At 43.8% G+C, this 16,009-nt stretch overlaps 1 protein-coding gene across 1 annotated transcript; it reads right to left on the reverse strand.

Moving 5' to 3' along the window:
* Nucleotides 1-412: 412 nt before the first annotated feature.
* Nucleotides 413-15,748, reverse strand: LOC101169298 (saxitoxin and tetrodotoxin-binding protein 1). The gene is made up of 14 exons (XM_004073733.4): nucleotides 15,571-15,748; nucleotides 15,043-15,188; nucleotides 14,861-14,955; nucleotides 14,538-14,663; nucleotides 14,343-14,462; nucleotides 14,162-14,212; nucleotides 5,701-5,778; nucleotides 4,301-4,453; nucleotides 1,866-2,086; nucleotides 1,339-1,484; nucleotides 1,157-1,251; nucleotides 834-959; nucleotides 639-758; nucleotides 413-512 (listed from the first exon to the last, which is right to left on the reverse strand). The coding sequence occupies exons 1-14, from the start codon at nucleotides 15,688-15,690 to the stop codon at nucleotides 460-462; spliced, it is 1,650 nt and encodes a 549-aa protein (XP_004073781.2). The 5' UTR covers nucleotides 15,691-15,748; the 3' UTR covers nucleotides 413-459.
* Nucleotides 15,749-16,009: the final 261 nt, after the last annotated feature.

Genomic DNA, 16,009 nt, shown 5'->3' on the forward strand with positions numbered 1-16,009 from the left:
GTTGGTGCAGTCCTGTCTCAAAGAAAATTGTCCTCAGGCAAGCTAAAACCTTGTGCCATCTACTCACAAAAATTATCACCCACAGAAAGCAATTACGACGTGGGAAACTGGGAACTCTTAGCCATCAAGTTGGCCCTGGAGGAGTTCTTAATCAATTTGAATATAATATCCTAGTTTTGTGTGACTTTTTTAAGTGTATCTTAAAGTACAGTTTGTATATGTTGTTATTTTCCAGTTCTACAATGACATACTGCTGTTATTTTTTCAAATGTATTTTGTCTCAAAAAAACAGATCATTAAAAAAAATATCAACAAAATATGAGATATGAAATAAAAAGAAAGGCCTTTTAAAAGAAGCAGCTCTTTTTATTTTGAGAACCCAAAACGCTCATTACACTTTTCTGCTTTTTTAAATTTCATTACAAACTATTCTTGCTGATAAAAGTTGAAACGTTCCTCCTAAGACTGATTATCAGGGTTTGCTTCTGGAGCGGATTTCTTGTGACAGAAGTCTGGGTTGATAGAAGAAAAAAAACAATTAGTTATTTTTGTCAACAACAAATGCCTTTACTGTCCTTTCTTCTAGTACTGTGCCGCGGTTGTTTGTTTGTCCTCTCAGTGTTGTGGTTGACACTCACCAGCCACTCCGTCATAGACGTACGGCTTCTTTTTAGGGAACCTCAGACACTCTGTGAGTTTCCTGTGGTCGTCATGGGCGGCTTTGTGCTGCTCAACGTCCCGATGTGAACCTTCTTCCTCTGACACACAGCATATGAGAGTGAGATCAAACAGTCAAACCGAAAGTCTGTTTTCAGTGTGAACATGGGTTTTACTGTAGCTGAGCAGGTATCGAACTCTTGAGCACTTGTAAACCAGCAACAAACAATCAGAGCAGCTCTCATAGAAGTCCACAGCTCCGGTGTCATTGTACTCCACAGGCTGTCCGTCCTCCTCCACTCCTGACACACAAAAACAGTAGTGGACAAAGTAAACAACTCGTTTTAGGTCATTACAAAGCCGAAGCACCGGTTTTTGATCATTTTTGTTTAATTCATTAATCACAAAATGTGTTTTATTACTATTATTTTTGAAAAACTAAATAACTAATAGATGAATCAATGAGTAAGACGAGCACAACGTCTTTATTGACACTTACGGATGTTGACTGCATGCAGGGTTTGGAGCTCGGTCTCATTGTTAGAAGGTACGGTCACATTGATGAAGCTCGTAGTGCAGGAAGAAAGGTTGTGACTGAGAAAAAGCAACACAAACCGACGTCACGTGAACAGGAAACGTCACATGGAATGATACGCTTTAAGTTCCAGAGGCAGAACTCACTGGAATATGGTCCTCTCGATGTACGAGAAGGTTTTATTGTCTGGAAGGAGTTTAAACTCCACGTGTGAGCTGGACACATTTGGCAAGAAAGCTTCAACTGCTTCATGGTCGGACACGCCCCAGACCAGAACCCAGTTCCTGAAAATCTGCATGAAGCAAAGGCGTGTTTGAATCAGTGGCTGAGAACAAGTTAGAATTTAATAATGAAATAAAAAACACAAAAGTTTGAAATGTTTGTGGAGCAAATGAAGGGAAATGTTGCACATCAGAGCACGACTTTTAGGGGTCACCAAAGTCGATCATCTGCCTCCATCTATCCCTATCCTCCTCAGTCAAACCTCCACATCTAGATGTTCCTCCACCTGCTCACCACCCACAGCAAGACACAAGAGTCAAAGAAGATGAGCTTTTCAAACATCTCCTTCCATCTTTTCTTCACACTTGCAGAGCCTGTCAACATGTCTCCATAACCTGCTGATTCATCATGCAGTCAAACTTCCTCATGAAAGCGTCCCTCCGTGCTTCACCTTGTTCAGGTCTTTTGTCGGCAGCCTTTTGGCCAAACCGTCACACTCTGAGGCGTTTGGAGCTGCATGTGAGCCGATCACTGCCAGCAGCAGCAGCACTGAGATCTTCTCTGCACTCATCTTTATCAGACACAGAAACTCTGCCGCACTGACAGGAGCTTTTAAAACCTGTAATGGGGTCAACTCAAACTTTGTGTGTTCTCGGTACACACAAATAACTTCTTAAAGCGAAATGCTAATGATTAATGGGATCAAACAGAAGGGAATTTCAACTGCCCACCAGATCAATGTGACTCTACTCAGAGAATATTTAAAGAGATGTTATTGAGAAAAATGCATTGATTTGGGTTTTTCTGAAGGAAAAAGACAGCTTGAACCACTATGCATCATAGATTGCATCACCTGGTCAGAGCTGCACATGACAAATCCTCACAGAAACTCCACATATTTCAAAATTGCAGATGATGTACTGATCACAGGCTAAGGGGAGACACAAGAGGCTGCTGAACGTGATCATGATTAGAAATTAAGACTGTTCTTAAACAGGTGCATACAGAAGAACTTCAAATTAAATGCAGAAAAATTAAAATTGCACCGAAAAGAAGTTGCCTACATTGGACATTTTCTAACAGCTGATGGGTTGAAGATAAACCCTGAAAAAGTGAGAGCCATCAATGAAATGCCACAACCTGCAGATGTCAAAGCACTGCAGAGGCTCTTAGGAATGGTGAACTATTTAGCCAAGTTCTGCCCACATCTCTTTGACTAAAGACTAAATGAAGCTCACAGTGCAGTGTGATGCCTCAGACACATGGTTGGGAGCAGCACTCATGCAGAATGGTAAGCCGCCTTTGCCAAATAGACCTTGGGCAAAGGTGGGCACAGACTTGTTTTGCTTTGACAACAGAGACTATTTGATCACAGTGCACTATTACACACATCTTTGGGAAATAGATTATCTACCAGACACAAAGTTCACTATAGTGATAAAAAACTTAAGGCTCATTTTGCTCGCCAAGGCATCCCAGATATATTCATATCTCATTAAAAGAAACTGTATTTCCAATAATATTCCATATGTTGACAATTTCACCACCTTCTAAAACAGACCATCTCTCTTTAAAACAGACGGCATCCATCCAAACCAAACAGGATCTCAACTTCTGTCCATGAACATTGAACTCACACTCCGCTCTGCTAAACTGATCACTGACCGTCTGGTCCACCAGCATCCATCCTCAGTTAGAACCACAGTTTTCACTCAACACATCCCAGTTCACAAAAGAAGCAGATCTCACAAACACCCCCAGCTCAAATCCACCAGCACAGTTTGATATCTCAATCACATTCACGCATGACTGGACAAAAAATATGAATCAATCCATCTGCACGCACACATGGTTTTGAACTTTGCTGTTTTAAACATTGGCTGTCTTTAAACACATCTTTTATTGTGAAAGAGCTCATTTTAGACAACAACTTAGATTACTTTTTTTAACAGAGACCTGGCTAGGTACTCATGCTCCTGTTAGTCTCACTGAAGCTTCCCCACTAAATTTTAACTTTCTATTTACTACCAAGGGAGATAAAAAAGGCGGTGGCACTGCATCGATTGCTTGTGGCTCATTTGCAACCAAAACAATCACGCTAGATAGCTACTACTCATTATGCATTTTTTTTTAACACACCATCTATTTTGTTTAGTCTGTAATACATGTACTATCCCCTGGCATTCTTATTGTTATGACTATTGTTCTTGTCATGAATAACTGTTCTATTTGTTTTTAATAATAAAGTTAAAAAAAACAACAGTTGACAAACCTTCAACAACACTATCATCAACAATAAAAACGATATTAATGCATTTTGCAATTTCAAAGAATCTTGTTGGGTAAATTAACTCGCAAATTCAAAGCCTTTCCCATAAACCTCATCTTTAACTAGTTTGAAAAATAGTTTTTTTCAGTTAAAATTTAACTGACTTGGTTTTTTCTTCGTTAAATTAGAATGAGGTAAAAAAAAAAGTATTCATATTACATTATGGACTGTAATAAAAAGTTTTAAGCTGATTTTTTTTCCATGATCATTTGTACTAATTTAAGTTACATTAATAGTTGTATCTCTGAATTCACTGTAGCTGTGGTAATAGGGTTCTTAAGTATTCTCCTAATAATTCTAGACAAAATGTCCAACTTTTGTGGAACCTTTTAAAGTGTCTGTAACCCCTTAGCATAAGAAAACGTTTACCAGTAAAAGTGAGCCAGTGTAATTTTTATCTGTATTTAATATCTATATTTGGTAAACTTAAAATTATGATTATTTTTTTATTTAATACAATTAAATAGAAAAAGATGAAAAATTATATTATGGACTGTGACAAAAGGCTTTTAATTTCATTACAAAACCTCCATGATTCCGAGTGTACACGAAATCACCCTCCTCAAAATCTGGGGCCAGACACTGATCCTTCATCTTAAGGTCTCTTTGTCTCCTGACGTTTTCCATCCTACGCTGCACCGCTTCGTAGGCCACAGCTAAAGAGATCTGGTGCTCTTCAAACCATTCGCCCAAAGGGAAACCTCGGTTCTCTGCCAAACATCAGAAAATATGGGGTCATACCAGTTGATTGATGGACAGTCGCTTGTAGGCTAATGTAATTTGAGAAAGGTGCTGAGGCCATCTGCGTTTCTGTTCAGGAGGTAATGTTCGTAAGAGGTCGTGCAGTGTGCGGTTAAAGCGTTCACATTGCTCATTCCCTTGGGGATGGTAAGGGGTTGTGTGGCTTTTGTCAATCTGATAAAGTTTGCAAAGTTGGTGCACTAGATTACTTTCAAAATTCTGCTTCTGGTCCGAATAAATGCTGGCTCTGCAACAGTGCTAGCTCATTGATCTTTTGTACGGACCGTTTGTGCATATTTTGAAAACACATCTGTCATCACCAAAATGTTCTTCCCTACCATCAGTAGCCGGATCCAGCACAGTAAAATCTATTGCCAGAATTTCTTGAGGTCGAGAGGCTTTCACTGAACCCATATAAGTCTTTATTTTAGGCTGTAATGCCTAAAAAACGCACCTCTTACAGCTCCTGCACCACTTCTCCACATCTGAATACATGTTCGGCCAATAATACATCGACTGAATCAACTGCAAAGTCCGTTCGGTGCCCTGATGGTCATGCTCATAATGCAGGGAGTGAAGAATGGACTCCTGTAAAGACTGAGGCAGCACTAACTGATTAGCTTCTCCCTGTCCGTCTGAACTGTAAATACAGCGGTAGAGTACCGACTCGTGCTCCCGGAGACGCTTCCACTGCCTTATCAATTCCCAGACTGGTTTACTTAACCCGTGCCTCTGTCTTGCATCTGGCATTTTACCGCTTTCCCAGTATTTCATAAAGGGACCAAGGACAGGGTCTTGCTGCTGTAAAGGGTAGAGGTCTGAAGGAGACAACCCAGGTAAAGTACTTATCTCCGCTTGCACCCCTAAAACCCTCTCACTCTCCAAAGGCCTAGCCTCTGACAACTCCAACACTGGATGCTGACGGGACAACGTCTCAGCATTGGCATTTTGGGAACCTGGGCTATACTTTTTTTGTAAAATCAAACGCTGCCAGCTCAGACCTTTGCTCTGTGGCACCCAACTTTGCTGTCGCTAGATGACTTAACGGGTTGTTGTCCGTGAACACTGCATGCGTTCCCCAGCAGATACTCCCGAAACTTCTCCGTAACCGCCCACTTGATTGCCACAAGCTCCAAATTCATGGAGCTGTAGTTATTCATGTTCCTTTCGGTAGGCTTAAAGCTACGACTTGCAAAAGCCACGGGACGCCACTTACCTTCATGCTCTTGAGACAGTACAGCCCCCAACCCCGCATGACTAGCATCTACCTCCACCACAAAGGGTTTCTGAAAGTCTGCATAAGCAAGAACAGGGGTAGTTTTTAAAGCTTCAGTTCCTGAAAGCTTTGCTCACACTCTGCGTCCCAAAATTCATCCACCGGCTTTTTAGGCGTCTTACCCTTTCTTCCAGGAGGGAGAAATCTAGCTACCAAATGGTTTAATGGAGAAGCAATCTTTGCAAACCATGCGATAAACCTTCCGTAGTAGCTTGCAAGCCCCAAAAAAGATCTGAGGTCAGCTAGGTTAGCTGGTCTTCTCCAGTCACGGACTACAACAGCTTTCTCTGGATCAGTCGACAGCTCCTCAGCTGACACCACATGGCCCAAATACTTCAGCTGCTTCTAAAAAAAACGGCACTTTAAGCCTTGTGCATCTAACCGAGAGAAAACTTGTTCTAAACGTTGCAGATGTTGTTCAACAGAGGAAGAAAAAACAATGACATCATCCAGATACAGTAGCACCGACTGAAAACGACAGTCCTCAAAAAGTCTTTCCATGAGGCGCTGGAAAGTGCTGGGTGCATTGTATAACCCAAAAGGCATTCGATTGAACTCAAATAAACCAAACGGTGTGCAAAAAGCTGTTTTTGCCTTGTCCTTTTCAGCCACCTCCACCTGGATGTATCCACTGGCTAAATCAAGTGTTGTGAACCACTGTGCTCCAGCCAAAGCCTCCAAAGACTCGTCAATTCTTGGCAAGGGGAATGCATCTTTTCTGGTCCTAGCAGTCAGCTGCCTGTAATCTACTCGGCAGCTGAATGGGCGGCCGTGGTGCAGCGGTAGGGCGGTCAACCCATGATCGTGAGATTGCAGGTTCGATTCCTGCCTTGCACGCCCCTGTGTCCTTGGGCAAGACACTGAACCCCACCTTGCCCCTGGTTGGAGGTTGGCGCCAATGTTCTGCAGCGGAGCCGCCATCAGTGTGTGAATGTGTGTGTGCATGGGTGAATGGGACTGTGACTGTAAAGCGCTTGGGCCTTCGTAAGAAGGTAGAAAGTGCTATATAAGTATACACCATTTACCATTACGAACTTCCTCAGACCACCATCCTATTTTTGCACAAGCACAATGGGTGATGCATATGGGCTGCTGCTTTCTTGGATAAAATGACTTTTTAGCAACTGTTTGATGTGGCTGCGTGCCAGCTCATACTGGAATGGATGAATTCTTCTGCATGGCTGTCTGACTGGTGTTTCATCTAATAGTAGGATCTCATGTGTCATTAGATTTGTCCAACCCACATCAAGGTCATTCTTAGCAAAAACTCTGTTGTATTTTGACAACAGAGCCTTAACCTGCTCTTTGTCCTTTTCATCCAGATGCTCAAGCTGTGGCAGAATTGAGTCAGTGGTATCTGGAGTAGCTTCAGAGCTAAAGGTTGTGGCCACACAACTTTCAGAATTAACTGAAATGCATGCCTCAGGTCCACTCCCTTGTGCCACACAAACTGTTTGGAATGCAGCCACCACTCTCCGGGGTGTTAACCATGTCTCACTCGTACCAACATTGGTAACGGGGACATATGTCCTACCTCCTTCTGCTTTCACTAAGGAAGGCGAAACCAACAAGCCCTCAGGGAGACCATTATTCTCTGGCCCCAAGGGCTCAACACAAAGATCTACATGTTGATGCGCAGGCATATGTGGACATGTCACAGGGACATACACCAGACTACCCGGCGGAATGCAAACAGGCTTCTTACCTTGTAGACGTGCAGGATAAGGGTCAGGAGAGTTATTAATTACCTCCATCTTCTGGGAGAATCTCAGGGACTTCCTCCAACTAAAGACAGGGGCCTCCCAAAGGTCTGAGCCATATTGCTCGTGTAATTCACAGAACAAAGGGTTAAACACTTTCATTCCCAACACCCCAGGCACAGAAACCTTCCTTTGCTTCATGGAATAGTCCATTGGGTCTATTACAATCAATATGCCTCGGCTGGGAAGGGTTACACCCAGTACTGTGACATCCAACTCAATGTAACCCAAGTAGGGGAATGCTTAATCCATTTGCAGCTTACAGGCCCAGCCACCCACAATCTTTAAAGCTTTGTTCAGACAGGTGAGAAAAGTTAGTTCGAAAACAACTTTCGGTTAGGGTGGTGACCAAAGACCCTGGATCCATCAGACATGGAACCATAACCCCTTCAAAATCAACCTCCCCCTCCACACACTCCCCAATCAGTCTGTTCATTTGAAGGTCATCAGTGTAGCCTTGCAAACCCCCCACCAGTGTTTGGCTCTGTGCACTGGGGGGTTCTAGTTTCCTGCTGGTTTTGATGGCATTCCAGTCACATTCTCTCCCCTAAATCTTTTCAGGGCAAAATTTGGCAATATGCCCACTCTGTTCGCATCTGAAGAGGATTGGTTTCCCATCTACAGTTCTTCTTGGCCTCATTGTGTGTACTCTAGAGGGAGGTGAACTCTGACGTTTGAAGGCCTTAATGACCAATTCTAGCTGTGTCTGTTGTGGTTTCAACAAGGACATTAATTCACCATATTCTGAGGAACTACAGGTAACACTCTCAGAGGAGGCAGCCACTGTACTACAGTTAAGCTTCAGAGGCTGATTTCCATATTGTGCCATCCACGTAGTGGCTTTACCCCTCACTTCCCGAATAGTCCACTGTGGGTTGACATTAATCAGATCATTCAACCTCATCCTCAATGCTGAATTACTGACACCATCACAGAATTGGTCACGCAGGTCTTTGGATGCTGTAACAGCAGCATGCCCATCAGATTTTACTATCTGCTCCATTGAAGAATTCCATTAAAGTTCCATTAAAGAATGTGAATAATCGATTAACGATTCACTCTCTTGTTGCTTGCGGTTAAAAATTTTTTCGTTGTAATGCAACCCGAGAGTGTGTTCCACCATATACATCTTTAAGAGCTGCAAAAATACCCTCAACACATTCTCTTTGATCTCTGGGCAAAAAGTTTATCTCTGTACGAGCAGCTCCCTCAAGATGATCAAAGACAATTTGGGCTCGTTCATTCTCAGATCTTCCCCTGGTTTGTACAGCAATGGTCATTAGTTCAATCCATTCAAAGTCAATGAGTCTGTATTGTCCAGATTTCCTGAAAAAAACAGGCAGCTTTCTGTCCTGCTGCACATAGATCACTGGAGTTGGTCTTACAGTCTCAATGTTCGCACTTGAGGCTCCAGGTGAGGATGACGGACCGGGGTTTGTGGCTGCCGCTCTCACGGTAGCAAGTTCATTTTCCAGGTCCTTTATCCGCCGTGACATGTCCCCCTTCTCAGACTCCACGACTCCTGAGCAGATACTGCCCCTGCTGTCCTCAAAAATAAGTAAAAGACAAATGCTCTGCAGAGTTTACAGAAAAAAAATCAAGTCACTTCCCTTTGGTATCCTGCCGACAACGCCAAATGTTACACCGAGTAAAAACTTATAACTGCCATAAAGCAAGTCAAAGTTTTATTAACACAGGATCATTATTTGCAGTACAATACCATTGTACCGATGACATCACAGCAAACGTGCGAAAAAAAGAAAATCACAATCGTTGCAAAACCAAAAATAAAAAATTCAAATATGCAAGAAAACTGTGATGCACAGCACACTCGGTCAGATACGGCACTTATAAAACAATGTCCAATAGAAAAGAGAGGAAGTGACTTTAACAAAAATGACAAACAAAATACAAAGAAGTAGTCCGCTCCTGCACTTGATTATTCAATCATGCCGCGTGAGCTCGTGAGGAGCGGACAAAAAACACAAAAACCAAAGAACTAAAACAGGACAGCAGGGCACAAAAAAAAAAGTACACTTAAAGTTGTTTTTTTTTTTTTAACTTGTCCTGTCCAACAGCTGGGCAGGCAGATGAGAGCTGACGGCCTCTTGCGTTGGACATATTTTACTTTAACAAGAGGGGTTATTAATCTTCAGACAAACCAAAGGTATGTCTGAATAAACCCCTTTTGTAATTGAGGCCAAACTTTATTAATTCCAATCAGGTTTGAAAATCTTTAGTGTTGGACCGGACGGAAAAGGAAAGAAGGGAAGTAGAGAGAGGGATGTTAGAGAGAGAGGGGGGGTAAGAGGGTGATAATAGGAGGGTGGGGATAAGACCATGAAGCAGCATAAAGCAACAAGTTTACTGGTTGTTAATCATTATGGTAAGGTTCAAATGTAGTACAAAAAGGGCGGGGCCTGTCCACACACACTCAAATTTTATCAACACACCTGCTGGCTGAAAGAAAAAAAAAACGTCCACATGTCAACATGTACACAAAACAGATAGTGTTCACACACACATACTTATGCCTTTAAACCAACTAGTGTGAAATATTTCAGTCATTTAATCATGCAAACTTTTAGTGCAAAGGTGAGCTAACACCTGTGCTCAGGTGTTTATGTTTTTCTAAAATGGACGGTGGAATGTGAAAAGAAGGAAGGAGAGTGCCCAGCCATCCCCACACCAAGACCCCCGCCGCATCAGCAGCGGCAGCCGGAACCCCCAACGCCACACGGCCGCAGGCAGGGAACAACCGCACCCTGGGCGACCCAGCCCACCACCCAGGCCAGGGCCAGGAGGACCGCCGCGAGGCCCCCAGAGCCAGAGAGCAGGGAGGCATGGAGGGAAAGGGAGCGTCGCCCCAGCCCAACCAGGAGGGCAGCCCCCCGCCGCGCCGGGAGAGCCCAACGAAGGGCCCCACCCGAGAAGGGCGCCCACAGCCCCATACGAGCAGCCCACCACCCCCCAGGAGTTCCGGGCATTCCCCCGCCCCAACCCCAGGTACGAGCCAGGACCCCCCAAGGGAGACCCGCCCCACACTCCAGGCAGCCACCCACCCGGCCCACGGTTGGTCCAGGGAGGAGCAAGGCAGGGGCCAGCCGCCCCCGCCCAGGAGGGGAGCACCCCGGGGAGAAAGGGGACCCACCAGGGGTGTTGTTAACTTGGCCCGACCAGGCTCGGCCACAGTTGGAGACTTGGCGGGGCCCAGTACCCAGGGGCAAAGACCCGAACCCACCCCCCAGGGACAGACCAAGTAAACTTGTAGTACACTTAAATAGACTACTTTCTGCTAAGGGGTTATGTGCCACAAGATTAAAGTACTAGTTGTGGATTAATTTTGTTGTTCTTAATAGCTATTTACTTAATCAGTTTGAATATAATAACCTAGTTCTGTGTGACTTTTTTAAGTGGATCTTAAAGTGCGGTTTGTATATTTTGTTATTTTCCAGTTCTATAATGACAGACTGTTGTTATTTTTTCAAATGTGTTTTGTCTCAAAAGAACCAAAATCATTAAAAAAATTAAAATAAAATGAGATATCCTCCTGAGAACTTAGGAAAAAAAGTGTCTCACAATTTCTGTTTTTTGTGATTTCTTATCTATTTGGGCCTAAAAGAAACACCTTACAATTTTAATTTTTTTTAGATGTTTTTTATTTTAATTTCCCAACACGTCCACTGTAGAAGATAACAGCACGATATTTCTGTGAAAATAGAAGTTTTTGAAATTTGGAAAATCAGAAAAAAGGAGCAGGTTAAATCTTTAGAGTGATATTCACCCAAAAAACATTCAATTTTGTTCTAAAACAACAAAATTCTGTATCACTCTTTTGTTACTTGTTGGACCATCTGCTACAGAGGAAGATCGACCGGTAAATTGAGAGCATTGCTTATTGGCTCAGCTCTCTCCTCACCACAACGGACCAGTACATCAACGGCATAACTATGGACGCCACTCCGATCTGCCTGTCAATCTCATGCTCCTGTCTTCCCCTCCTCATGGACAAGACTCCAAGATATTTAAACTTCTCCACCTTGGGCAGGGACACTTCACCCACCAAGAGAGGGCAAACTACCTTTCTTCGGTCGAGAAACACGCCTCAGACTAAGCGGGGTTGACCCTCATCCCAGCCGCTTCACACTCTGCCACAAACCGCCCTAATGCACGCTGGAGGTCCCAGCTTGATGAAGCCAACAGGACAAAGTCATCTGCAAAAAGCAGAGATGAAACCCTGTGGTCCCCAAACCAGACCCCCCTCCGGCCCCTGCCTGTGTCCATAAAAACTATGAACAGAACCGGTGATAAAGAGCATCCTTGCCGGAGTCCAACCTGCACCAGCAACAGGTTTGAGTTAAAGTGAGGATAAGATCACTGGACAGCCCTCAGTAAGGCTCCCCGGACCCCATACTCCCAAAGCACCCTCCAAAGGACACCATGTGGAAAGCGGTCGAACGCCTACTCCAAATCCACAAAACACATCTGGACTGGATGAGCAAACTCCCGCATTCCCTCCAGCACCCTTAAGATGGTGTAGAGCTGTTATGTAGTACGTGCCGGCAACAACACCTCAAATACAATCATCCTCAACACCGGGGAACCCCGAGGCTTTGTGCTTAGTCCGCTGCTCTTCACCCTGCTGACACATGACTGCACAACAACCCACAGCACCAACCACCTTGTGAAATTTGCAGACGACACAACCATGGTAGGTCTTATCACCAAGGGCCATGAGACCAACAACAGGGAAGAGGTAGATCTGCTGACAAAATGGTCCGGAGATAATAAGCTCCTGCTAAATGTCAGCAAGACAAAGGAGATTGTTGTCAACTTCCAGAGGGGCCACACTCAACACCTGCCACTGATCATCGACGGTACTGCTGTGGAGAGAGTGAGCACCACAAAATTCCTGGGGGTACACATCAATGAGGACCTCTCCTGGACCGCCAACACCACATCATTGGCAAAGAAAGGCCAGCAACTTCTTTACTTCCTGCGGAAACTAAAAAGATCAGGTGCTTCTCAAGCCATCATGACCACATTTTACAGAGGAACCATTGAGAGCATCCTCTCCAGCTGCATCACTGTGTGGGGTGGCAGCTGCACACACAGCAACAGGAGAGCCCTGCAGCGCATAATCAACACAGCCAGGAGAATCATTGGAGCACCACTCCTCTACCTGCAGGACTTATACATCATCCGCTTCACAAACAAAGCACTAACAATAATCAAGGACGCACACCACCCTGCACACAAGCCTTCTGCCCTCGGGGAGGAGGTACAGCAGCCTCCGCTACCGCACCACCAGGCTCAGAAACAGCTTCACACACCAGCCATAAGGAATGCTAAACACCCTCTCCCCTCTCCACCTACCCACCACCCATCTCACCCCATGAACAGTGCTCAAACGAAACCCCCCCCCCCCCGCTGCCTTGAGACACTGCCTCAAGTGCACTCGTACTTTAATGGCTACTAGCCAAATTGTCTTTCTTTTCATTTATTCATCTTATTTTATTTTTCTTCTCTTGAACAGACATGAGAGAATAAGAAACGGAATTCCGATTCATTGTATGTGATGCACATGTGAAGAATCGACAATAAAGTAGACTTTGACTACTGTTCCACGACCAGGACGGAAACCGAACTGTTGTTCCTGGACCTGAGGTCCTGGGTGGGGGATGTGAAAAATCAACATCAATGGGAGACCTTTCTGTGTGGAGTTCGCATGTTCTCCCCGTGCATGTGTGGGTTCTCTCCGGGATCTCCGGCTTCCTCCCACCGTCCAAAAACATGCTTCTTAGGTTAATTGGCAACTCTAAATTGTCCCTAGGTGTGAGTGTGAGAGTGAATGGATGTGTGATTGTGGACAATCTACCCTGAGACAAACTGGCGACTTGTTCAGGTTGTCCCCTGCCTTCGCCCACAAGTGGCCGGGATAGGCTCCAGCAGCCCCGTGACCCCGAAAGGGATAAAACGGTATAGAAAATGAATTACGAAAATGAATGAATTCAAGTTAAGTAAAAAAATAAGTTATTTTTTTCCTGAATCTCATCCTCATCCTTTTTATCATCCAAAAGCTCCAAATCTGAATCTCCCTTAACCATCTGGTATAGAATCCTCTCTGCTTCACTTTTTTCTCCTAAAATAATGTGCAGCCATTAAGTACATTAAAATGGTCCCGGTGTCCTCTACAGTGGACATTCATTAAACGCCTGCTGTTTTAAAACAGAAAACATGAAACTTTTTTTAGATCTAAAAATATTGTTCCTAACATGTTTATGACCAAGAATATATATAAGTATCATGGCAAAAAAAAGGAATAGATACAGAATATTGGACTTGCCTTTCACCTTTCCATAAAATGAGGTAAATGGTATGGCAGCCATCTTGGTAGATGTAAAACTTAGAGTTCCTAGGATGCAAACTCATCACATGACACATCACTGGAAAGCTCAGGATGTCCTCTACAGTGTAGAGTAGGATTTGGAAAGGAATCTATTAATTCCTTAGAAACATACAGGTAAAAAATGAGCAGCTCTTTTTATTTTGAGAATCCAAAACACTTATTACACTTTTTTGCTTGTTTTTTTATTTCATTACAAACTATTCTTGCTGATAAAAGTTGAAACAATCCTCCTAAGACTGGTTATCAGGGTTTGCTTCTGGAGCGGATTTCTTGTGACAGAAGTCTGGGTTGATAGAAGAAAACAAACAAACGATTAGTTATTTTTGACAACAACAAATGCCTTTACTGTCCTTTCTTCTAGTACTGTGCCCCGGTTGTTCAGTTGTCCTCTCCGTGATGTGATTGACACTCACCAGCCACTCTGTCATAGACGTACGGCTTCTTTTTAGGGAACCCCAGACACTCGGCGAGTTTCCTGTGGTCGTCATGGGCGGCTTTGTGCTGCTCAACGTCCCGATGTGACCCTTCTTCCTCTGACACACAGCATATAAGAGTGAGATCAAACAGTCAAACCGAAAGTCTGTTTTCAGTGTGAACATGGGTTTTACTGTAGCTGAGCAGGTATCGAAATCTTGAGGACTTGTAGACCAGCAGCAAACAATCAGAGCAGCTTTCATAGAAGTCCACAGCTCCGGTGTCATTGTACTCCACAGGCTGTCTGCCCTTCTCTAGTCCTGACACACAAAAACAGTAGTGGACAAAGTAAACAACTCGTTTTAGGTCATATCAAAGCCAAAGCATCGTTTTTTTTTATCCTTTTTGTTTAATTAATCAATCACAAAATAATAACTTTTATTTAATAAAAAAATTAAATGAATAATAGATGAATCATTGATTAAGACGTGCACTCCGTCTTTTTTTTGACACTTACGGATGTTGTCAGCATGCAGGGTTTGGAGCTCGGTCTCAATATTAGATGGTACGGTCATATGGATGAAGTAAGTAGTGCAGGAAGAAAGGTTGTGACTGAGAAACAGCAACACAAACCGACGTCACGTAAACAGGAAACGTCACATGGAATGATACGCTTTAAGTTCCAGAGGCAGAACTCACTTGAACATGTTCCTCTCGATGTACGAGAAGGTTTTGTTGTCTGGAAGGAGTTTAAACTCCACGTGTGAGCTGGAGACATTTGGCAACATATCTATAGCTTCTTCACGGTCGGACACGCCCCAGACCAGAACCCAGTTACTGAAAATCTGCATGAAGCAAAGGCGTGTTTGAATCAGCGGCTGAAAACATGTCAGAATTTAACAATGAAATAAAAAACACAAACGTTTGAAACGTTTGTGGAGCAAATGAAGGGAAATGTTGCACATGAGAGCACGACTTTTAGGGGTCACTACAGTCGATCATCTGCCTCCGTCTATCCCTATCCTCCTCAGTCAAACCTCCACCTCTAGATGTTTCCTCCACCTGCTCACCACCCACAGCGAGACACAAGAATTAAAGAAGATGAGCTTTTCAAACATCTCCTTCCATCTTTTCTTCATACTTGCAGAGCCTGTCAACACGTCTCCATAACCTGCTGATTCATCATGCAGTCAAACTTCCTCATGAAAGCGTCCCTCCGTGCTTCACCTTGTTCAGGTCTTTTGTCGGCAGCCTTTTGGTCAAACCGTCACACTCTGAGGCGTTTGGAGCTGCATGTGAGCCGATCACTGCCAGCAGCAGCAGCACTGAGATCTTCTCTGCACTCATCTTTATCAGACACAGAAACTCTGCCGCACTGACAGGAGCTTTTAAAACCTGTAATGGGGTCAACTCAAACTTTTTGTGTTCTCGGTACACACAAATCACTTTTTAAAGCGAAATGCTAATGATTAATGGGATCAAACAGAAGGGAATTTCCACTCACCACTCACCAGATCAATGGGATCAATGGGACTCTACTCAGAGAATATTTAAAGAGATGTGATTGAGAGAAATGCATTGATTTGTGTTTTTCTGAAGGAAAAATGGTAAATGGCGTATACTTATATAGCGCCTTTCTTCCTACAAGGACAAAGCGCTTTACAGT

The sequence above is a fragment of the Oryzias latipes genome, chromosome 11 (genome assembly GCF_002234675.1).
Source record: "Oryzias latipes chromosome 11, ASM223467v1".
Classification (NCBI taxonomy): Eukaryota; Metazoa; Chordata; class Actinopteri; order Beloniformes; family Adrianichthyidae; genus Oryzias; species Oryzias latipes.

What these genes read in the sequence shown, in the direction of transcription:
- LOC101169298 (XM_004073733.4), bottom strand. Translation starts at nt 15,690, where the DNA reads ATGAGTGCAGAGAAGATCTCAGTGCTGCTGCTGCTGGCAGTGATCGGC. An exon ending in CCTGCATGCTGACAACATCC is followed by an intron (nt 14,664 to 14,860) that starts GTAAGTGTCAAA and finishes TTTGTGTGTCAG; the next exon opens with GACTAGAGAAGGGCAGACAG. An exon ending in CGACAAAAGACCTGAACAAG is followed by an intron (nt 1,485 to 1,865) that starts GTGAAGCACGGA and finishes TGCTTCATGCAG; the next exon opens with ATTTTCAGGAACTGGGTTCT.